This window comes from Podarcis gaigeae (genome assembly GCF_964106915.1).
Source record: "Podarcis gaigeae genome assembly, chromosome: 2".
NCBI classification, from domain to species: Eukaryota; Metazoa; Chordata; class Lepidosauria; order Squamata; family Lacertidae; genus Podarcis; species Podarcis gaigeae.
Window position 1 is genome coordinate 117938264 of NC_139679.1, and position 22950 is coordinate 117961213.

Below are 22950 nucleotides of genomic sequence, written 5' to 3' on the forward strand. Positions count from 1 at the left end.
AGATGTTGTTGAGCAAGATCTCCCTGCAAAAAAAGAGAATGTTTTAAAGCTATTTAATAAGGAAATTTGCCAAAAAAAAAACCCACAACACTGCTGATTCGAGCTGCCATATATCCGGATTTTTCCAGACATTTAAACCGATTTTTAAAAATTCTGCCCAGACACTATTTTCAAAAGACATGAAATTCTGCCCGCATGCTATTATCAATGTGATGCTCCAGCTGGTGACCCTTAGATTGAGAGTCCAGCACTATCCAGAGGACACCCCATTTGATGCCCCCAATATACAGTACAGAATCCAGCTTGTAAATAAGGAACGTCAACGCATCAACCCTAAACACATATATAACAGGGCAGAAGCCCCACTCGAGGCAATGGGGTTTATTTCTGACCAAGTGTAAAGAAGGTGAGGCTGTATTTGCAGAGGATATTTGAAGCTGACGCCTTGTTCAATTTCTTTTACATTTTCTTCCCATCTGAGGTCTCCAGAGCAAGGAGCTATCCTGCCTGACGTGGATGAAGGGGTTCATTTTTTTGTCCTCTATTAATCCAACGATGCATGCATTTTCACAGCTGCATAAGGGATTGTGGGGAGAGGAAGGTTTCCTAGAATTGCAGCAATGTGAGGGACTCTGAAGGTCCTCTAGTCCCACCCCCTGCAGTGCAGGAAACATTTGCTCAACGTGGGGCTCAGACCCATAACCCTGGGATTAAGAGTCTCGTCCTCTGCCAAATCAGACATCTCAAATGGAAAACAAGATTGAAGGTGAGAAAGTTTATTAGGACTTCTAAAAGTGTGACTGTCTCTTTAAGAAGTAAGCTGCAGAGGGAATTTTGGGGAAAGGAAAGAAAATGCAAAGGAAGAGCAACCCATATTTGGTTCTGTTATTTCTGCTGATTTTGGCTGGAATGAATCCTCTCAAAGGGCCCTTGGGAAACTGCCCAACCTGCTCTTGGCAGGTAAATGGTTTTTACGTCAGTCACTCTGGTCTGGAGAGAAACTCCTGCTGGGCCTGAGAGGCAGATTTAGTCTCCTCAGGAGATACTGAGCTGGGTTTTATAATTTCCCTCCAGATCAAAGAAAGGCAGGAGGGTCTCTCCAGAGAACGAGGCTCCTGAGAACGTGTAGAGTTCGGCTCCTGAGTCAGCGTCAGAAAAAGACACACGTCCCCCTTCATAGTCCAGAGTCACCCGGATCCTCCTGGGCTCCCAAAACAGGGACAGAGGAGTGTCATCAGGGGAACTGCAGGCCCAGTACCCACTTTCCCACTTCTCCACAGCCCAGATCCCCCACTCAGGTCTAAAGGAGAAGTACCCCTTTCTCTCCACAGACTTCCTGGCGACCCCCAAAACCCAATCTTCCCCACTTCCCACAGTGACTTCCCAGAAATGGCTGCCTGCTGTGAATCCCTCACGTCCCAACACACAAGGCCAGTCACTGAATCTCTCAGGATTGTCAGGCAGGGCTTGAGGTTTGTCTCCCGATCTCACGCTTTTCCGATCCTCCGACAGGATGAGTTTGGGATGGGCTGTGTCTGGATCCAGAGTGACATTTGCTGTTGGGGAGAAGATGAGGGAAAGAGAAGGTTAGGCAGAGTCAGCTGAGAGACAGAAATGGACATCCTGATAATAATAATAATAAATAATAATAATAATCCCGAAAAACCCAGATTCCCTTTCAGATGAATGGGATTTCTTTGGATCACATGCAAGAGTGAGATTCCTTGCAGACTTTCAACAGAATAAATATCTTCCTTGTTTGATTTCAAATCAGTTCCCTTCACTTTCTTATATCCGATGTGTATTGTTCCTGCCCCTCCTCTCAACCCAGGCATTTTCTAAGAGGAAAAATCACCCAGGAAACCTTTTACTCATCTCTTCTGTGTTATCTAAGGGGAAAGAGGGGAGAATTGGAGGAGGCAGGAGAGGAGAGAAGCTGCTTTCCTTTGACAATCTCTGTGGGAATTGGCCTTTGGGGACCTCTGCATTGGGGTGCCTCCCCTCACTTTCGTTGGGGTCACATTCTGGGCCTCGTGCCCACAAGTGAAAATTGTGTTAAGTGGGGAGCCTGTTTATTCCTGCTCCCCATCTCTCTCACCCACTTGGTCTCTCCTTCCCTTCCTCCCTGCCATCTTGTAAGTTTAGGCCTTGCCGCCAGGGAAGAGAAGGCAGGTGGCAGGGCAATTTTACAAAGGACTGCTTATTCCATGCTTCTCTTTTGGATTTAATATAAACCATAAGACGAGTTCCCTGAGGGAAGGGGGAATAACTCAAAGGTTAGGGGCTAAGACAGCCGTGATAGGCAAGTGTAGGGTTATATTGAAAAGAACAAAAGAGGACACATTTGCCAACTTCTTCTTTTAACCATGGATCACTGACAACTCTCATTTGAAATACTCTATGTAGGCTTTCGAAGCTGTGATGTATTGCTAGTAGCAATCTTCTTAATTTTCAACAACAAAATAGCAATAATACATATTGCTCCCTTGCTTGCCACATGACAGTATTTGAGCTCATGTTCACATCTTTGTGCACAGAACAATTTATTAAACAGTTAAACATACACATATGGACTCTCCTTAAGGGCAGGGGGATGTTAACTCTAGCCCTCCGGGACTCCTTTGTCAAGATCTCGTAGCTGAGCCAGCGTCCTTTTAGTTCAGCCACAAGAGAAGGGGTTTTTTTTTTTGCAGTATGTCGCTAGCTTAAGATGCTGCTCTGTTGGGATTCTCTGCTGCAGATTAGTTTAGCCAGGTGCCTTAGATCTGAGTCTTATGCTCTGTGCTTTTCCCCACAATCAAACAGTATATAAATGTTATGAAATAAAGCAAAATCTATAAAATTGAGGGGGAAACCAGGATAATAGCCTGTCTGGAAAAATAAATTTTGTGACCTGCGTGAAACACTTGAGAAGATAGAAAGAATGACAAAAGACAGCAGAGATAGTTCTGAAAATGAAATTCTTAAAGTGTGGAATTATTTGCCAAATAATTTTAAATCAATGAAAGTACTTGGGATTGCTTTCCTTACTTTGGTTGGATCATCTTATGCTTGTGAGCAGCTGTTTTCAGCTTTGAATTACATAAAATCTGACACCAGAAACAGACTAATAGATGACTTGAGTGCTGCATGTGTTGCTCTCAAACTTACAAAGTATGAGCCAAGGTTAGACAAATTATCAACATGCATACAACAGCAAAAATCACATTAATTGTTCAAAAGCTTGCCAAATACAAACTTTTACCTTTCAATAAAAAGTTGTTTCTTTTCTGAAGCTCTGTTATTGTGAATTTCTTTTAAGATCAAAGCTGTTAATGTATGAGTTGTTTTAGCGATAAATAAGTGGGTTTTGGGTTTGGGCACTTGGTCCCTAAAAGGTTTGCCACCACTGGTCTATAGGCAGAAATGGAACTCAGACTGGTGTTCAGGTTCTTCGCAGGGACAAGCTCTGCCCCCAGTTCAAGCCTTCAAACCCTCTCCCAGTTCATTCATGGGACATGGAAAGAACCCAAACGCCAGTAGAGGACTGTTTCCCAGAGTGACGCCATTGAAGGGGGTCCCAAAGTCTGCAGAACAGATGGTTCAACACCCATGAAATATCAGTCCCCATCCCTCCTGTGAAATTGTTCCTCTCCTGGAAATTTACCTTTCTGAATCTGTTCACTGAATAGCAGAGCATCTGAGGAAGCAGAAAAATGTAAAGTGTAAGGGCAACACTCTTCCACCTGAAATAAATCTCCGTACAAAAGTAACACTTCATAATGTAGCATCCTTAAATTCTAGTATAATTATTAAATAGTAGAAAAATAATTAAAAACAAGAAAATCATAGGAAGAATCTATGAAAATAACTAAAGCTTTAAAACACAGCAATCATAAAGCAAGCTTACAAATAGTAGAATAAAAACATTCAGCATGAATCCTGCTGGTATCTGAACTTTGTCCCTGAAATTGGGCTCTACATTGGAGGACTGGAGGGGAGGCAGAGCAATAGGAATCCCGTAAAAGGAGGCAGAGGGGAGATGGAGGCAGCCTTAACATCTTCCCCAAGTAAAGGGGGGGGGGAGGGAACAACTAAAAACAACATTGTAAAACGTAAGGAAGTTTGATGAGGAAGGATTGGCAGAGCTCTCAGGCAAAAGGAAGCCCTTCCTCACAAACCTTCTACAAATCTTTAAGGTTCTTTACAAGCATAATTGTTCCCTTTGTGGTTCATGTGCTCTTGCTTCCACTCTCAATGGGGGAACTCTCAGGAGATCTTGAAGGCTGAAGCCCTAGATATGGCAGCTGCAGGGGGATGTCTGAGGAGGAGACGGCTCAGGCCTTGGCTCCATGGCTGAGAAAGAAGCCTGAGCAGGAGGCAGAGGGGGAACTGGGGGCTTCTTAATGCCCTTTGACTCCATTCAGAGAAGGAGAATCTCCAAAAGGACAACCCCAGATTGTGCAGACAGGGAACCACAAGGAAAAGGAGGTTTGTATAAGCACATGGGAGGAAAAAATCCTGACTTTGCTCTACACTCTGGTTCAGGCTTTCTTTACAGGATCCAGCGTCACAATATACATGGGCCATTCTGGGGGACAGGAAATGAAGGCTGGAGCCCCAAGAGGGAAGGGATCCTGGGGTTACTCAATTCCATGCAATAAGAGCCTGGCATGTTCAGTTCTGAAGAAGTAACAGAATTCCCAGTGTGAAATCCTGGCAGCCAGTTTTCATTACCTTTCCATTGTCTCATTGTATTCTCCACAAGGTGATTTAGATCACAGGATTCCAAGATCCTGTTCCCCAGTTCTGGAGGGAAAGCCAGTGGCTTCTCTGGACTCTCTCTTTCCTCATACCTGGTGAAAAGAAAAACAATGAATGGCCCCATTGTGGCCCCATCTCCCTAATTATTGCAGGATATTTCAATAAGACGAACAACGTGTAAGTTTATTTCCCAACAGGTTTATTTCTACCACAGATGAGACTTCAGTCCAAAACCCCCGAGGACGGCTGTCAGTGGCTTCGTAAGGATGCTCAACATCACAAGGGACAAGATGTAACCCAAAGCGACACCACCGGAGGGCTCCCATGGCTTCAAACTATGCTGCCCCCTAAGAACTTTCTGGGAAGGTGCCAGGACGGAAGAACCAAACCCCTGTGGGGAATGCCTGCAACCCCTCCCTCCCTGAGCTTCTCCAGAGGATGTGAGGGATGTCCAAAGCTGCCAAGAGTTGGGTGGCAGCTACTTGGACAAGATGCTACTGGGACAGTGAAATCTGTTGGTACATCCTGAGCTCTTCCCAAGCATCTTTGGCACTTTCTCTTCTAGATGTTTGAAATTACCACAAAGTCCATGAACAGAAAGTTCAAGAGAAAGAAAAGAGCCCCCATCCCTGTGTGAAGGGATGTGGGGAGGGAAGGAGGAGGCAGCTGACCTTGAACCTTGGAGGGAAAATTGGGGGGCCACAAGTTCAGAAGAGGGGGCTCTACTTTCACCTGTGAGATGCTGCAGGGAGTGAGTCCTCCAGTCTCCCCCCTGCAGCCCCTGGAGGGCCATGTCTGAGGTTCTTGCATCTCAGCTTCAAAGAGTGATGCTAATGGAAATGAGCCAGATCCACTTACCTCTGCAAGCTCCTTCTCACATCCTAGAGGGGAAAGGAGAAGGGAATTCACTGCACACCACAGGCCACACTAGGAAGACCCCTCAGACCCTGCCCCTCAGATGTCAGTCTGCCTGGCACATGCCAAGGTTTTGGGGAGGGATGGTGGAATCAGCCAGTTTTGGTTTCTCACAGCTTTTATTTTTCCATTCTGAAATTATGAATTTTTCCAGTATCAGGTTGTTCACAATTCCGCATCACAGCTGAAGGGCATTTGGAGACAAAGCATCAGCAAAGAGCAGAAGACCAGCTCCTGTTCCATCAAGAACACAGAAGAATCTCTAGTCTGCATTCAGGTGAGTTAAGCTTCCCAGGTCTCTTGGGTCTTCCTGTCCATAACAAATCTGACTAGAGGCTCCATCAGCTCAGCCCCTGCACTCCTTGCATACATGAAAGGGGCACATAAAGGATTGGAGACAGCCTTTTCCTGGATCCTCTGGTTGTTCCTGCCACCATCTTACCTGCAGTAGTTCACTCGCTGGCTGCTGACTCTTCTCCTCCATCTCCTGGATGATCCTCTCAAGAGAGGAGAGTTTCCTGGAGAGTCTGGCCAGCTGCTCATCCCTTCTCCCTGCAATCTCCTTCTCCACCTCTGCCACATCATTCAGCAGACGTTTCTCTTGTTCTTCCAGGAACTGGCGCAGTTCTCTGAACTTCTCCACAGCCTTCAGACTCTCCATTTCTGTTAATTTCTGCCAGAAAAGAGGAGGTCTGAGTGTGGAAGGTGGTCAGCCCTCAAAACATCAGGAAGAGAATTGTGAGAATTCCACAGGGAGGACACTTCTGATTTTTCAGAGACATGAAACCTCCAGTTACTAAAGAAGTAAACCTTTATTTTGAAGGGAGACCCTCTCCATTGCTGTTTCTATTGACTTCTATTTTGCAGAGAGCAACAGCCTAAAGGAAGGAGCATTTTTTCTAGCCATGGATGTTCCCTGCATGTTTTGGGACATGGCATAACCAGAGTTCGAAGTTGTTCAGAGAACATTCAGGGACATAAAACTCCCCTCAGTTTAGACTCGTGCCATTTAGGTGTAGAAAGGCAAGAGAAACAGCAGGAGGAGGAGGAGGAGGAGGGGGACAAAGTGCAGAGTTCATCCCCATAGCTCCCCTGTTTTCTTTAAAGGTTCAAAATAGCCTGAGTTTCCTAAAAATGAACATGAGCGCACATTTAGAAAGACAACTCTTTAGTAATATTTATGGTAAATCAGGATTTGAATTGAACCACTTCCACCCTCTCAGCTCACAAGTCCTCACAAGTTCTCCTTCACTGCTATTCATATAATAAATGACAAGGGGAAATAAACTCAATTTAGCTGCATTGAAACGTGATGGAGACTGAAATATGGAGACTGAAACAGAGCAATCTTTTGAAATTTACACCTCTGAATCTTTCAAGGTTGACCCAGCCAGGTAATGTTCACAAAAAATGTATTTATGAGGGTAAAGTACATATCAAAATATTTGTACAAGAAGGTAGCCACCTTAGCATTTTATTCATTTTCATAATAATAAATAAACAAACAAACAAACAAACTGATATGGAAAAAGGAGAATGGGGGTAAGTTGAAATGGGCAGATTTCCCCATCCCTCCTCAGTCCTGACGACTCTTCAAGTGCTTGTTCCCTCCCTAGTAATAAGAGTGGCACTTACAAGGAGGTCTTTGCTTTCCTTTTCCAGGGCTGCTTGATGGGCCAGAATTTCCTTTCTCTCTTTCCTCAGAATCTCCAAGCGGTGGCAGATCTCTCCCTGAAAATAAAAAGGGAAACTTAGGTTTGCTTGAGACACAGAAAGAGGAGATGGATATTATACAGTGGTACCTCGGAAGACGAATACCTTGCAAGACGAAAGAGTTTTCCGTTTTTTGAGTCGTTCCGCAAGACGAATTTCCCTATGGGCTTGCTTCGCAAGACGAAACTTCTTGCGAGTTCTTGCGAGTTTGTTTCCTTTTTCTTAAAGCTGCTAAGCCGTTAATAGCCGCGAATAGCCGTGCTTCGCAAGACGAGAAAACCACAAGACGAAGAGACTCGCGGAATGGATTAATTTCGTCTTGCGAGACACCACTATACAGGCTTCTTGGGTCCAGTGGCCTTGCTATAATAGCAAAGTACAGTGGTATCTCGGGTTAAGAACTTAATTTGTTCTGGAGGTCCGTTCTTAACCTGAAACACCACTTTGGCTAATGGGGACTCCTGCTGCTGCCGCCACGCGATTTCTGTTCTCATCCTGAGGTAAAGTACCACTGTACTTTACTAGAGGAAATAAAAGTACAACCTTTTTTGGGTGCATGACTCCCTCGTCCAACTACCTTCTTTCTGCAGTGTCCCTGTGGGGCTCAGGATCCCAGTTAGGTCCAACCTTGCTTGCAGAGCTTGCAGCCCCTCACCCTTTCTCGAACAGCCTCCCTTGTGGACGGCTCTCTCAGCCTCCTCTCCTCTCTCCTTAGGAGTCCTTCTTATGGGTCTCTGAGCCCCAAAGAAGGGTACCTCCTCACGCTGCCCCACAGGGACTTGTCTGTCCCTTCCCACCAGCAAGGGCCCCTCGCCAGTTTCCTTGCTTCCTCCGAGGCCGCCCCAGCTCCTGGCAGCCAAGACCCCCTGGCCAGCCCCAGAGGCACCATTCGCCAGCGGAGCTTGTAGCCAGGGCTGCTGCAACAAAGAGCTGCGCAAGCCTTTGGGAGGCAGCTCTGGCATCCGAGGAGGGAGGGAAGGAAAGAGGGACAGAGGCCAGTGTTGCCAGCGGGATCCCTGAGCATCATTCAAGGCACCCCAGGTGCCACAGCACACGGGCTGAAAAGCACGGCAGAACTGGGGTGGGAACGTTTTCTAGTCTGGAGAAGAGCAAAGGCAGCCATGCTTGCTCCTTTGAACTTCTCTGAGGAGAGTTCTAGTCTGACTTCTCATCTTGAGGTCCCAGGGAGAAGTCAGAAGAGGAGGAGGAGGAAGGGCTAAGGCAGGATCCAGAATGAGAATTTTATTTTTTATGTATAATAGCACAGGTCCAATTCTGACCAATTCTCCCACCAGATGTCAAAGAGAACAACAACTACCAGACTTTTAGAAGACATCTGAAGGCAGCCCTGTTTAGGGAAACTTTTAATGTTTGATGTATTATGGTATTTTAATATTGTTTTGGAAGCCGCCCAGAGTGGCTGGGGAGGCCCAGCCAGATGGGCAGGGTATAAATAATAAATTGTTGTTGTTGTTGTTGTTGTTGTTGTTATCACTGAGTCCTTTGCCATTTGGGATGGGAGGAGATCCTCAGCACACACACCCCAAAACCTCATTGCACAGGCCCCACAGCACCCCCAGAATAAGCGTGCTCCCCACCAGTAGGCGCTTCCACCCCGCCACTCCTAAATCTGCTTCCAACAGATACTTGGGGGAGGATCCTGCATCATCTGGTCAATTCCTGGCCACCACTCCTCCCCTCTCCCACCCTTCTGATCCCTTGCAACCTTGCTGGGGGATCCGGATGAGGTTAACCCTTTCTCTCCCTCCCACGGTCCCAGTACAATTCTTTGAAGCTATTGTGTGTATTTCGAGGGAAGATCCCTTTGTCCCCCTGGGAGAGAGAAAGACTTCATCCTCCTCCTCCCAAACCTCAGGCTTCCCCCTGGGCTGCTTTTTACATAATAAACCACCACCAATTCATGCCATGCCTACTTTGGAGCTGAGAAGTAAAAAGGAAACCTCCCAAGAAGAATCCACAGCTATTTCTCCCCCTCCAGATCCAGGGATCTCCTACCTTGTATTCCTCGGAAGCCTCCTCCAGAGGAATCACATTGTGATGTTTGTGCTCCTTGGATCTGTCACACACCAGGCAGATGGGGGCTTCATCCTCCTTGCAAAAGAGCTTCAGGGGCTCCTGGTGCTCCTCGCAGACTCCTCCTTTCCCTCCTTCCTCCTTTCCCTCTTGAAGGCTGAGATTCTTGGCTATTTCTACCACATTAGCCAGTTGCCTGTTGCGGATGAGGCTCCTTCGCTGGACTCTTTCTCTGCACTGAGGGCAGGAAGCCTCTGCCTCCGATTCCCCCCAGAACAGGATCAGGCAGGATCGGCAGAAGTTGTGCCCACACTCTGGGATGGTGACTGGATCCTTGAAGTAATCCAGGCAGATGGAGCACGTGGCTTCGTCACAAAGATTCTGGATGGGACCCCCTGCAGCAGCCATGGCTCCCCCACCAAAGACCCGAGTTTCGTTTTCAGCCCCTGGGAGTTTCACTTCCCGGAAATCACCCAGAAACTCAGTAAGCACGTGATCTTTTTAAAAACATCTTTGCAGATCCTGAATGTTTTCTCAAGTTGCAGTGAATGCTCCTTAATTGCTTCCCATGCTTTTGATGCATGGAGAGCGGGATCGCCGTGCAATGCTTGTGTCCTGTCCCTGAGCCAGTCGTCTTCCTCTCTTCTGTCCCTCTCAGCCAACAGAATGACGCTCCCAATTCACCCCTGTTCCTTGCTTCCTCCTGAGGGACTGGAAGTGGCTGAACGTAATTGGACATCTCGCTTAGCAGCAGGCCTGGGGTGTTCCCTTGAGCAGGGTGAATGTAACGCCCAGCTAAGGATCAGAGAGCACTTGAGCATGTGCAGAGTGCATGTGCCGCATCACTGAGCAACTTCCCAGCCCCGTTTAATTTGTCTCAGCCATTTCTATACAGCTTGATTGCCATTGTCTCTAAGCAGTGCGCAAAGTATTCCATACAGTGAAAAAGAGTGGAAAATATAAAATAAGCCTGATGGTTGATGATGATGATGATGTCTTCAGTAGGTTAAACAGGGAGAAGGGCCCGTCTGACCGCAATCTGGAAGGGAGTTCCATAAAATGGGGCCCACAATGGACTGCTTTATATCCCACCTTTATGCCAAGGAGCTCTAGGTTCTCCCCTTCCTCTTATAACCCCAGAACAACCACCCTGTGAGGTGGGCTAGGCAGAGAGCCCGTGACTGGCTCAAGGTCACCAGTGAGCTTCATGTCCGATTTGAACCCTGGCCTCCCAGGTCCTGGTCCCAAACTCTAACCACTACACTACACTGTCTCTCAGCAGCTGCAAAATCGGGAGTGGGAGTGGGCGTCCATCATTAAATGGCATTCTCTGGGACAGGAGAACCTAAGTGGGGGATGTTTGGCTCAACTCTACCAGACACAGATGTTGTTGAGCAAGATCTCCTCGCAAAAAAAGAGAATGTTTTAAAGCTACTTTTTAAGGAAATTTGCCACACAAAAAAACCCCCACAACACTTCTGATTTGAGCCACCATATGTCCTGATTTTTCTGGACATTTTAACCAATTTTTGATTGCGGGGCTGGTAACGGGGAGAAGCGATCTTCTCCCCGCTGCCCCTTGCTTCAAAAGAGGTCCGGGGACAGCAGGGAGATGCGTCTTGCGAAGCGGCTAAGAAAACGAAAAAACTCCTTCGTCTAGAGTTTTTCGTCTTCCGAGGCGTTCGTCTTGCAGGGCACCACTGTACAGAATCCAGCTTGTAAATAAGGAACGTCAATGCATCAACCTTGAACATATTTATAACAGGGCAGAAGCCCCACTCAAGGCGATGGGGTTTATTTCTGACAAAGTGTAAAGAAGGTGAGGATGTATTAGCAGAGGATATTTGAAGCTGAAGCCTTGTTCAATTTCTTTTACATTTTCTTCCCGTCTTAGGTCTCCAGAGCAAGGAGCTATCCTGCGTGACATGGATGAAGGGGTTCATTTTTTTGTCCTCTATTAATCCAACGATGCATGCATTTTCACAGCTGCATAGGGGATTGTGGGGAGAGGAAGGTTTCCTAGAATTGCAGAATTGTGTGGGGCCCTGAGGGTCCTCTAGTCTCACCCCCTGCAGTGCAGGAAACCTTTGCCCAACGTGGGGCTCAGACCCACAACCCTGGGATTAAGAGTCTCGTCCTCTGCCAAAATCAGACATCTCAAACGGAAAACAAGATTGAAGGTGAGAAAATTTATTAGGACTCCTAAAAGTGTGACTGTCTCTCCAAGAAGTAAGCTGCAGAGGGAATTCTGGGAAAAGGAAGGAAAATGCAAAGCAAGAGCAACCCATTTTTGTTTGGTTATTTCTGCTGATTTTGACTGGAATGAATCCTCTCAAAGGGCCCTTGGAAAACTGCCCAACCTGCTCTTGGCGGGTAAATGGTTTTTATGCCAGTCACTCTGGTCTGGAGAGAAACTCCTGCTGGGCCTGAGAGGCAGATTTAGTCTCCTCAGGAGATACTGAGCTGGGTTTTATAATTTCCCCACAGACCAAAGAAAGGCAGGAGGGTCTCTGCAGAGAACGAGGCTCCTGAGAACGTGTAGAGTTCGGCTCCTGAGTCAGCGTCAGAAAAAGACACACGTCCCCCTTCATAGTCCAGAGTCACCCGGATCCTCCTGGGCTCCTCCCTCAGGGACAGAAGAGAGAGATCAGGGGAGGTGCAGGCCCAGTACTCCCCTCCCGACTTCCACACAGCCCAGATCCCCTCCTCAGGGAATATGGAGAAGCTGCCCTTTCTCCTCACAGACTTCCTGGCGACCCCCAAACCCCACAATTCCCCACTTTCCACAGTGACTTCCCAGAAATGGCTGCCTTTTGTGAATCCCTCACGTCCCAACACACAACGCCAGTCACTGAATCTCTCAGGATTATCAGGCAGGGCTTGACGTTTGTCTCCCAATCTCACGCTTTTCTGATCCTCCGACAGGATGAGTTTGGGATGGGCTGTGTCTGGATCCAGAGTGACATTTGCTGTGGGGGAGAAGATGAGGGAAAGAGAAGGTTAGGCAGAGTCAGCTGAGAGACAGAAACGGACATCCTGATAATAAAATAATAATAATAATAATAATAATAATAATAATAATAATAATAATAATAACCCCGAAAAACCCAGATTCCCTTCAGATCAAGGGGATTTCTTTGGATCACATGCAAGACTAAGACTCTTCCTTCCAGACTTTCATCAGAATAAATATCTTCCTTGATGGTTTTTAAATCAGTTTTCTTCACTTTCTTATATTGTGTATTGTGCCTGCCCTCCTCTCAACCCAGGCATTTTCTAAGGGGGAAAACCACCCAGGAAACCTTTTACTCATCTCTTCTAAGGGGAAAGAGAGGAGAATTGGAGGAGGCAGGAGGGGATTGGCCTTTGGGGACCTCTGGGTTGGGCTGGGAGATGAGGACCCCCCGTAGTAATAATAATAATAATAATAATAATAATAATAATAATAATAATAATAATTTATATTTGTATACTGCCCTTTGTCCATAGGTCTCAGGGTGGTTCTCAGCATAAAAATACAACATAAAACCACATATAGGCCTCCCCTCACTTTCATGGGGATCACATTCTGGGCCCTCATGCCCCCCACAAGTGAAAATTGTATTACATGGGGAGCCTGTTTATTCCTGGTCTCCAATACTCTCAGCTACTTGGTCTCTCCTTGGTGGCCTTGCCACCAAGGAAGAAGAGGCAGATAGCAGGGCAATTTTACAAAGGACTGCTTATTCCATGCTTCTCTTTTGGATTTAATATTTTGAAAAGCACAAAAGAGGACACATTTGCCAACTTCTTCTTTTAACCATGGATCACTGACAACTCTCATTTGAAAAACTCTATGTAGGCTTTCGAAGCTGTGATGTATTGCTAGTAGCAATCTTCTTAATTTTCAACAACAAAATAACAATAATACATATTGCTCCCTTGCTTGCCACATGACAGTATTTGGGCTCATGTTCACATCTTTGTGCACAGAACAATTTATTAAACTGTTAAACATGCACATATGGACTCTCCTTAAGGGCAGCGGGATGTTAATGTTGGTTTCTGCTCTCTTTCACTGTGCAGCGAAGTGCTTGTCACGAGACAGGTGTTTACATTCCACAGTCAGTTGCTGTTGGGTTTTCCCACGGGAAAGGGAGACTGGATGTGACGTACACTGGTTTCCTGTTTTTCACTGTTCTTTGCAGTTCAGCAGAATTCTCTCCCTGCTTTAGAGGAGAGAGGATGCTTTCTCTGCTCCGGCAGAGGCAAGATGTTTTTCTGTAATCTACCAGCTTTGAAATGTAAATAAAGCAATATAGAGTATGTTGATTCCGCTGTGCACGGGACACTGCAATTTCAACAGTTAACCCTTCCCCTCCCGGACTCCTTTGTCAAGATCTCGTAGCTGAGCCAGCGTCCTTTTAGTTCAGCCACAAGAGAAGGGTTTTTTTTTGCAGTATGTCGCTAGCTTAAGATGCTGCTCTGTTGGGATTCTCTGCTGCAGATTAGCTTAGCCAGGTGCCTTAGATCTGAGTCTAATGCTCTGTGCTTTTCCCCCACAATCAAACAGTATATAAATTTTATGATATAAAGCAGAAACTATAAAATTGAGGGGGAAACCAGGATAATAGCCTGTCTGGAAAAATAAATTCTGTGACCTGTGTGAAACACTTGAGAATATAGACAGAATGACAAAAGACAGCACAGTTAGTTCTGAAAACGAAATCCTTAAAGTGTGGAATTATTTGCCAAATAATTTTAAATCAATGAAAGTACTTGGGATTGCTTTCCTTACTTTGGTTGGATCATCTTATGCTTGTGAGCAGCTGTTTTCAGCTTTGAATTACATAAAATCTGACACCAGAAACAGACTAACAGATGACTTGAGTGCTGCATGTGTTGCTCTCAAACTTACAAAGTATGAGCCAAGGTTAGACAAATTATCAGCATGCATACAACAACAAAAATCACATTAATTGTTCAAAAGCTTACCAAACACAAACTTTTAACTTTCAATAAAAAGTTGTTTCTTTTCTGAAGCTCTGTTATTGTGAATTCCTTTTAATATCAAAGGTGTTAATGTATGAGTTGTTTTTTCTAAATTAAAACTTCAGTATTCAGGTTAAATTGCCATGTTGGCACTTAGCGATAAATAAGTGGGTTTTGGGTTGCAGTTTGGGCACTCGGTCCCTAAAAGGTTTGCCACCTAGGTAGGAATGGAACTCAGACTGGTGTGCAGGTTCTTCGCAGGGCCAAGCTCTGCCCCCAGTCCAAGCCTTCAAACCCTCTCCCAGTTCATTCATGGGACAGACAAGGAACCCAAACACCTCTAGAGGACTGTTTCCCGGAGTGACGCCATTGATGGGGGTCCCAAAGTCTGCAGAACAGACGGTTCAACACCCATGAAATATCAGTCCCCATCCCTCCTGTGAAATTGTTCCTCTCCTGGAAATTTACCTTTCTGAAACTGTTTTCTGAATAGCAGAGCATCTGAGGAAGCAGAAAGATATAAAGTGTAAGGGCAACACACTTCCACCAGAATTAAATCTCCGTACAAAAGTAACACTTCATAATGTAACATCCTTAAATTCTAGTATTATTATTAAATAGGAGAAAAATAATTAAAAACAAGAAAATCATAGGAAGAATCTATGAAAACAACTAAAGCTTTAAAACTCAGCAATCATAAAGCAAGCTTACAAACAGCAGAATAAAACATTCAGCATAAATCCTGCTGGTCTCTGAACTTTGTCCCTAAATTGGGCTCTGCATTCTTGGACTGGAGAGGAGGCAGAGCAAGAGGAATCCCGTAAAAGGATGCAGAGGGGAGATGGAGGCAGCCTTAACATCTTCCCCAAGTAAAGTGGTGGGGGGAATCATTAAAACCAAAATTGTGAGACATAAAGAGAAGCAAAGTTTGATGAGGAAGATTTGGCAGAGCTCTCAGGCAAAAGGAAACCCTTCCTCACAAACCTTCTACAAATCTTTAAGGTTGTTAACAAGCATAATTGTGCCCTTTGGGGCTCATGTGCTCTTGCTTCCACTCTCAATGGGGGAACTCTCAGGAGATCTTGAAGGCTGAAGCCCTAGATATGGCAGCTGCAGGGGGACGTCTGAGGAGGAGACGGCTCAGGCCTTGGCTCCACGGCTGAGAAAGAAGCCTGAGCAGGAGGCAGAGGGGGAACTGGGGGCTTCTTAATGCCCTTTGACTCCATTCAGAGCAGGAGAACCTCCAAAAGGACAACCCCAGATTGTGCAGACAGGGAACCACAAGGAAAAGGAGGTTTCGTATAACTGGGAGGAAAAAATCCTGACTTTCCTCTGCACTCTGGTTCAGGCTTTCTTTACAGGATCCAGCCTCACAATATACATGGGCCATTCTGGGGGACAGGAAATGAAGGCTGGAGCCCCAAGAAGGAAGGGATCCTGTGGTTACTCAATTCCATGCCATAAGAGCCTGGCATGTTCAGTTCTGAAGAAGTAACAGAATTCCCAGTGTGAAATCCTGGCAGCCATTTTTCATTACCTTCCCATTGTCTCATTGTATTCTCCATAAGGCGATTTAGATCACAGGATTCCCAGATCCTGTTCCTCAGCTCTGGAGGGAAAGCCAGTGGCTTCTCTGGACTCTCTCTTTCCTCATACCTGGTGAAAAGAAAATCAGTGAATGGCCCCACTGTGGCCCCATCTCCCTAATTCTTGCAGGAGATCTCAATAACCTGAACAAAGTTGAACTTCATTTCCCAACAGGTAATTTTCAGGATTCAGCTTCATCTCTTGACACCCACCTCCAAGCCCTGGTCAGTGGCTTCGTAAGGATGCTAAACAGCAAACGGGACTAGATGTAACAGGACTTAAGAACCAAACCCCTGAGGTGGAATGCCTGCAACCCCTCCCTCCCTGAGCTTCTCCAGAGGATGTGAGGGATGTCCAAAGCTGCCCAGCGGTCAAGGAGAACAACCTCCACCCTCCCTCCATCCCCTCTCTCACCCAGGAAGGGCTCAACTCCATGCCCCATGGGACTCTCCCTCCAGAGGCATCAACAACTAGACTTTCACCCCCCCCACTCAAGACCACCTTCAGCCTCTCATGCTGGAAACGCTCCCAAGAAAAATAACCCACCCATTCTAGACCAACAGACCTTCCCTCCCTAAGTGCCTCAAAGGAGCTGAGTTACCAGAGTTGAGGGGCTTCTAGTTGGACATTGAAATATGTCCTAAGCTCTTCCGAAGCATCTTTGGGACTTTCTCTTATAAATGTTGAAATTATCACAAAGTCCATGAACAGAAGTGCAAGTTACAGATAGGTAGCCGTGTTGGTCTGCCATAGTCAAAACAAAAAAAATTCCTTCCAGTAGCACCTTAAAGACCAACTAAGTCAGTTCTTGGTATGAGCTTTCGTGTGCATGCACACTTCTTCAGATACACTGAAACAGAAGGGTCTGGAAACTTCTGAAAACACTGAAGGGTCTGGAAACTTCTGTTTCAGTGTATCTGAAGAAGTGTGCATGCACACGAAAGCTCATACCAAGAAGTGCAAGAGAAAGAAAAGAGCCCCCATCCCTGTGTGAAGGGATGTGGGGAGGGAGGGAGGAGTCAGTTGACTTTGATCCTTGAAGGGAGAATTGGGGGGCTACAAGTTCCAAAGAGGGAGCTCTACTTTCACCTCTGAGGTGCTGCAGGGAGTGAGTCCCACAGTCTCCCCCCCCCCCCTGCAGCCCCTGGAGGGCCATGTCTGAGGTTCTTGCATCTCAGCTTCAAAGAGTGATGCTAATGGAAATGAGCCAGATCCACTTACCTCTGCAAGCTCCTTCTCACATCCTAGAGGGAAAAGGAGAAGGGAATTCACTGCACACCACAGGCCACACTAGGAAGACCCCCTCAGACCCTGCCCCTCGGATGTCAGTCTGCCTGGCACATGCCAAGGTTTTGGGTAGGGATGGCGGAATCAGCCAGTTTGGGTTTCTCACAGCTTTTATTTTTCCAATCTGAAATTATTAACTTTTACAATATCAAGTTTTCCACATTTCCACATCAGTTTGAAATTATATTTTAAAATCCTTATGAAAATCCACCAGCATTTTAGGGAAATTTCACATTTGTGGGTTCAAGAGACAATTCACACTATCTCTAGTCTTAGATTATAATTTAATAACTTTAATCCAGTTTGCATTGTGCAATTCAGACGTAAGTAAGCCTACAGGATAATCCTACCAGGGCACTGTCCGAAACTGTCTTCCATAGAAGTCCCCAAATTTCAATGCTATTTTCCACCTGGAAATTTAAAAAGCACCTGCAGCATAAAATGCCTCCCAAGGGGTAATAAAATAGGTCAGTGTTTCTTTGGGCTCACCAACACCTCTGCTTTTCCTGTGCCCAGAAAACATGAGTCCAAGTGGTTTTGCCTTTGCCCTGCCGCTTTCCCTCAGGAAAAACCTGCTCCTTAGTGCAACATCAAAGCAAACGTCAATGCAGAGAAAACTGAGGTTTGCTCTAATTCAGCAGTAAACAGCCGGTTTTCCTGGAGGAAACGGGTGGGACAAGCAGCAGTCTGGACAAGTCCCTCTGTCTTGCTCTTTGGTCACTGTGACTGAGCACCATTTTGGGCCGATCTGTATCCATGGGGAAGGGGATCAACCCAGATGTTGTAGAGGAAACAGGAAGAGAAGCTTGGTCAGTGGGACTGGCTCATGTCGGAAGGAGGCCTGAACGCATCCTAGACGTAGACCCCCATGGCTGAGAGGCATTCAGAGACAAAGCATCAGCAAAGAGCAGAAGATCAGCTCCCGTTCCATCAAAAATTTCTAGTCTCCATTCAGGTCAGTTAAGCATCCCAGGTCTCTTGGGTCTTCCTGTCCATTCCAAACCTGACTAGAGGCTCCATCAATTCAGCCCCTGCACTCCTTGCATACATGAAAGGGGCAGCCTTCTCCTGGAGCCTTGGGCTGTTCCTGCCACCATCTTACCTGCAGGAGTTCACTCGCTGGCTGCTGACTCTTCTCCTCCATCTCCTGGATGATCCTCTCAAGAGAGGAGAGTTTCCTGGAGAGTCTGGCCAGCTGCTCATCCCTTCTCCCTGCAATCTCCTTCTCCACCTCTTCCACATCATTCAGCAGATGTTTTTCTTGTTCTTCGAGGAACTGGCGCAGTTCTCTGAACTTCTCCACAGTCTTCAGCCTCTCCGTTTCTGTTAATTTCTGCAAGAAAAGAGGAGGTCAGAATGTGGAAGGTGCTCAGCCCTCAAAACATCAGGAAGAGAATTGTGAGAATTCCACAAGGAGGACACTTCTGATTCTTCAAAGACATGAAACCTCCAGTGGCTAAAGAAGTAAACCTTTAATTTGAGGGGAGGCCCTCTCCACTGAATTTTCTGTTGACTTCTATTTCGCAGAGAGCTACAGCCTAAAGCAAGGAGCATTTTTCCTAGCTATTTTGACTCAGCCAGGTAATGTTCACAAAAATGTACTTATGAGGATAAAGTACGTATCAAAATATTTATACAAGAATGTAGCCAGCTTAGCATTTTATTCATTTTCATAATAATAAATAAACAAACTGATATGGAAAAAGGAGAATGGGGGAAAGTTGAAATGGGCAGATTTCCCCATCCCTCCTCAGTCCTGACTCAATTCTTCAAGTGCTTGTTTCCTCAATACAGTGGTGCCCCGCAAGACGAATGCCTCGCAAGACGGAAAACCCGCTAGACGAAAGGGTTTTCCGTTTTGGAGGCGCTTCGCAAAATGAATTTCCTATGGGCTTGCTTCGCAAGACGAAAATGTATTGCGAGTTCCTGTGGGTTTTTTCCCCTCCCCCCCCCTTTTTCTAAGCAGCTAAGCCGCTTATCTGCTTATCCGCTAAGCCACTAAAAGCCGCTAATCCGCTAAGTCGCTAATGGGCTTGCTTCGCAAGACAAAAAAACCGCTAGACAAAGAGACTCACTGAACGGATTCTTTTCGTCTTGCGAGGCACCACTGTAGTAATAAGAGTGGCACTTACCAGGAGGTCTTTGCTTTCCTTGTCCAGGGCTGCTAGATAGGCCAGAATTTCCTCTCTCTCTTTCCTCAGAATCTCCAAGCGGTGGCAGATCTCTCCCTGAAAAGAAAAAGGGAAACTTAGGTTTGCTTGAGACACAGAGAGAGATGAATATTACACTGGCTTCTTGGGCCCGGTGGCCTTGCTATAATAGCAAAGTAGTTTACTGGAGGAAATAAGAGTCTAGAGGTTTTCAACCTTTTTGGGGTGCATGACTCCCTCGTCCAACTACCTTCTTTCTGCGGTGTCCCTGTGGGGCTCAGGATCCCATTTAGGTCCCCCCCTTGCTTACTGAGCTTGCAGCCCCTCACCCTTTCTCAAACACCCTCCCTTGCGGAGGGCTCTCTCAGCCTCCTCTCCCCTCTCCTTAGGAGTCCTCCTCTGGGTCTCTGAGCTGCCCCAAAGAGAGATGCCTCCTCACGCTGCCCCACAGGGACTTGTCTGTCCCTTCCCACCAGCAAGGGCCCCTTGCCAGTTTGCTTGCTTCCTCCGAGGCCGCCCCAGCTCCTGGCAGCCAAGACCCCCTGGCCAGCCCCAGAGGCACCATTCGCCAGCGGAGCTTGTAGCCAGGGCTGCTGCAACAAAGAGCTGCGCAAGCCTTTGGGAGGCAGCTCTGGCATCCGAGGAGGGAGGGAAGGAAAGAGGGACAGAGGCCAGTGTTGCCAGTGGGATCCCTGAGCATCATTCAAGGCACCCCAGGTTGGCTGAAAAGCACGGCAGAACTGGGGTGGGAACGTTTTCTAGTCTGGAGAAGAGCAAAGGCAGCCATGCTTGCTCCTTTGAACTTCTCTGAGGAGAGTTCTAGTCTGACTTCTCATCTTGAGGTCCCAGGGAGAAGTCAGAAGAGGAGGAGGAGGAAGGGCTAAGGCAGGATCCAGAATGAGGATTTTATTTCTTATATACAGTATAATAGCACAGGTCCAATTCTGACTTGTCATGGAAAAGTCATCTTTCCCCCTAGTCTTTGCAGATGCTACTCTGGAATCACTGAGCCCTTTACTATTTGGGATGGAAGGAGATCCTCAGCCCCCCCCAAACCTCATTGTACAGGCCCCACAGCACCCCCAGAATAAGCGTGCTCCCCACCAGTAGGAGCTTCCACCCCACCACTCCTAAATCTGCTTCCAAGAGTTACTTGGGGGGAGGATCCTGCACCATCTGGTCAATTCCTGGCTACCATTCCCCCCCCCCCAGCTGATCCCTTGCTACTATCTGCTTTGCAGGGCATTGAGGAGGGATCCTGCTAGCCAAAAGAGACATGCACTTAGTTGTGTATGTGCAATGTACATTTGCTGTGTTTTTCATATGTACAAAGCAACCTGCTGGGAGATGTGGATGAGGTTAACCCTTTCTCTCCCTACCGTGGTACGAGTTCGAATCTTTCAAGCTGCTGTGAGTATTTCAAGGGAAGATCCCTTTGTCCCCCTGGCAGAGAGAAAGACTTCAACTCCCTCCGCCCAGCCATCCCAGGAGCCCTCAGGCTTCCTCTTGGCTGCTTTTTACATAATAAACTGTTATAGGCGGTTTTTCTTCTGGTGGCAGACGACAGAACCACGGGACCAGTGTAAAAAACTCAAAGTTTTTATTACAGCTATACAAAATCAACAAACACAAAGCATGTGGGTGTTCTCTCTCTGCAGGCAAATTCAAACTGCAACTTCTCCTTTTGTACTCATCACCAGCTGTACCTCTTCAGCCTAGAAAACCACAACCAGAACTCACAGAAAAAGTTCTTAAAGTTACAATCATCTTTTCTCTTTCTTTGGAGAATGACTCCTAACATAAACAACCACCAATTCATGCCATGCCTACTTTGGAGAATTAAGAAGCAAACCTCCCAAGAAGAATCCACAGCTATTTCTCCCCCTCCAGATCCAGGGATCTCCTACCTTGTATTCCTCCAAAGCCTCCTTCAGAGGAATCACCTTGTGATTTTCATGTTCCTTGGATCTGTCACACACCAGGCAGATGGGGGCTTCGTGGACTTTGCAGAAGAGCTTCAGGGGCTCCTGGTGCTCCTCGCAGACTCCTCCTTTCCCTCCTTCCTCCTTTCCCTCTTGAAGGCTGAGATTCTGGGCTATTTCTACCACGTTAGCCAGTTGCCGGTTGGGGATGAGGCTCCTTCGCTGGACTCTTTTTCTGCACTGAGGGCAGGAAGCCTCTGCCTCCGATTCCCCCCAGCACTGGATCAAGCAGGATCGGCAGAAGTTGTGCCCACACTCTGGGATGGTGACTGGATCCTTGAAGTAATCCAGGCAGATGGAGCAAGTGGCTTCATCACGGAGACGCTGGATGTGACCCCCTGCAGCAGCCATGGCTCCCTCGCACCAAAGATCCGAGTTAAGTTTCACTTTCTCCGTTTTCAGCCACTGGGAGTTTCCCTTCCTGGAAATGACTCAGAAACTCAGTAACCACGTGATCTTTTTCTTTTTTTTTAACGTCCCCAGGTCTTTGCATTTGCTGAAAGTTTTCTCAAGTAGCAGCTAATGCTCCTTGATTGCTTCCCATGCTTTCGATTACACAGAAACACAGACGTACCTAGTAAGTTGTGGTATTCATAACATTTTAATTCGCAGGCTTCCTTGGCATTTTTGAATTGGAGAACATCTGCCGCTGCCCTAAATGGACAGGAGTTCTGATTTAGCAATCGGGACTTGATTCCGAGAAGAAAACTCCTTAATTGCACATTTATTTAAAACCATAGCAAGTGGACCCTTGTAGTGAAAAGCCATTTATCCAGCCTGTTGGAGCAATAATGTCTCCAGAAACTGGAACGATATTCCATAGAAGAGGGGCAGCTACTCTCGAGACCCTGCTCAGAGTCACTGTGCAAAAGGGCTTCTGAGATTTTTGGGGTGTGCAGGAGAGACACTCCCACAAACTGCAGGGATCTAGTGGTGTACAAGGCATAAGCCCCTCTCTCAAGTCACCAGGTCTTGGGGGATATGGGACCTTGAACTTGGCCCAGGAGCTGACTAGCAGCCTGTGGGAATCTCGCTAGCAGGGTGATCAGCACTGGCGGTTGTTTGCTCCCACTGTTACGCACTGAAGTTCTCACCCTGGGCCAGTAGGCGGATACTGTAGATAGTTTTCACTCAGGTCCACATATGCAAATAAGGGATTGAAAGTGACATTCAGTGATTGGATAGTTACAGAAAGTGGTTACTGTTGCATTGTAGTGGAGCTCTATATAAGCAGGCTGGCTGAACCCTTCAGTTCAGGCCTGTGAATAAACAAGAGCTGTTTGAAGAATCGCTGTGTCGTCTGATATAAAAGGTAAAGGTAAAGGTACCCCTGCCCGTACGGGCTAGTCTTGCCAGATTCTAGGGTTGTGCGCTCAGGTGGGGCTTCTCCAAACAACTCCCAGTCAGAGACAAAGCTACATGGGCGCAGCACTGAAATACGACGGGGGCATGATTTTGCTGTGTAAGTTTATTGGGTAAAACTCCTGCAGGGAAGGGAGGCATTGGGAGGAGGTCTTCCAGAGGACCTGTAAGCAGGTTCAAGATTTTGGTGGATTCTCCAGGGTGAG

General features: G+C 46.7%; 5 protein-coding genes across 9 annotated transcripts in view; 2 read left to right on the forward strand and 3 right to left on the reverse strand.

The window, feature by feature from the left end:
• The window catches only part of LOC310837236 (uncharacterized protein), a 501393-nt gene that overhangs the window by 219046 nt on the left and 259397 nt on the right, over positions 1–22950 (reverse strand). The window lies entirely within an intron of this gene.
• The window catches only part of LOC310837598 (uncharacterized protein), a 202246-nt gene that overhangs the window by 123282 nt on the left and 56014 nt on the right, over positions 1–22950 (forward strand). The window lies entirely within an intron of this gene.
• On the reverse strand, positions 347–9940 carry LOC310837687 (zinc finger protein RFP-like). Of its 2 annotated transcripts, XM_083724664.1 has the most exons (7): positions 9388–9940; positions 7294–7389; positions 6101–6331; positions 5602–5624; positions 4717–4835; positions 3647–3679; positions 347–1556 (listed from the first exon to the last, which is right to left on the reverse strand). In XM_083724664.1, exons 1-7 carry the CDS (start codon positions 9811–9813, stop codon positions 1036–1038), a joined length of 1449 nt encoding a protein of 482 aa, XP_083580790.1. In that variant the 5' UTR covers positions 9814–9940; the 3' UTR covers positions 347–1035. The 2 variants fall into 2 exon arrangements, with proteins under 2 accessions (XP_083580790.1, XP_083580791.1); XM_083724665.1 differs by lacking the exon at positions 3647–3679 and having other exon boundaries at positions 9388–9862.
• LOC310837686 (zinc finger protein RFP-like) lies at positions 11580–21842 on the reverse strand. Its single transcript, XM_083724663.1, has 7 exons — positions 21308–21842; positions 19383–19478; positions 18353–18583; positions 17185–17207; positions 15914–16032; positions 14845–14877; positions 11580–12374 (listed from the first exon to the last, which is right to left on the reverse strand). The coding sequence occupies exons 1-7, from the start codon at positions 21731–21733 to the stop codon at positions 11854–11856; spliced, it is 1449 nt and encodes a 482-aa protein (XP_083580789.1). The 5' UTR covers positions 21734–21842; the 3' UTR covers positions 11580–11853.
• The window catches only part of LOC310837271 (tigger transposable element-derived protein 1-like), a 28306-nt gene continuing 26857 nt past the window's right edge, over positions 21502–22950 (forward strand). Inside the window, exon 1 of the mRNA XM_083723545.1 lies at positions 21502–21959. The gene's annotated coding sequence lies outside the window, so the exon portion shown is untranslated. The remainder of the gene's footprint in view (positions 21960–22950) is intronic.

What these genes read in the sequence shown, in the direction of transcription:
- LOC310837686 (XM_083724663.1), bottom strand. Translation starts at nt 21,733, where the DNA reads ATGGCTGCTGCAGGGGGTCACATCCAGCGTCTCCGTGATGAAGCCACT. An exon ending in AGGAAAGCAAAGACCTCCTG is followed by an intron (nt 18,584 to 19,382) that starts GTAAGTGCCACT and finishes CTTTTCTTGCAG; the next exon opens with AAATTAACAGAAACGGAGAG. An exon ending in TACAATGAGACAATGGGAAG is followed by an intron (nt 14,878 to 15,913) that starts GTAATGAAAAAT and finishes CTGCTTCCTCAG; the next exon opens with ATGCTCTGCTATTCAGAAAA.
- LOC310837687 (XM_083724664.1), bottom strand. Translation starts at nt 9,813, where the DNA reads ATGGCTGCTGCAGGGGGTCCCATCCAGAATCTTTGTGACGAAGCCACG. An exon ending in AGGCTTCCGAGGAATACAAG is followed by an intron (nt 7,390 to 9,387) that starts GTAGGAGATCCC and finishes TTTTATTTTCAG; the next exon opens with GGAGAGATCTGCCACCGCTT. An exon ending in TACAATGAGACAATGGAAAG is followed by an intron (nt 3,680 to 4,716) that starts GTAATGAAAACT and finishes CTGCTTCCTCAG; the next exon opens with ATGCTCTGCTATTCAGTGAA.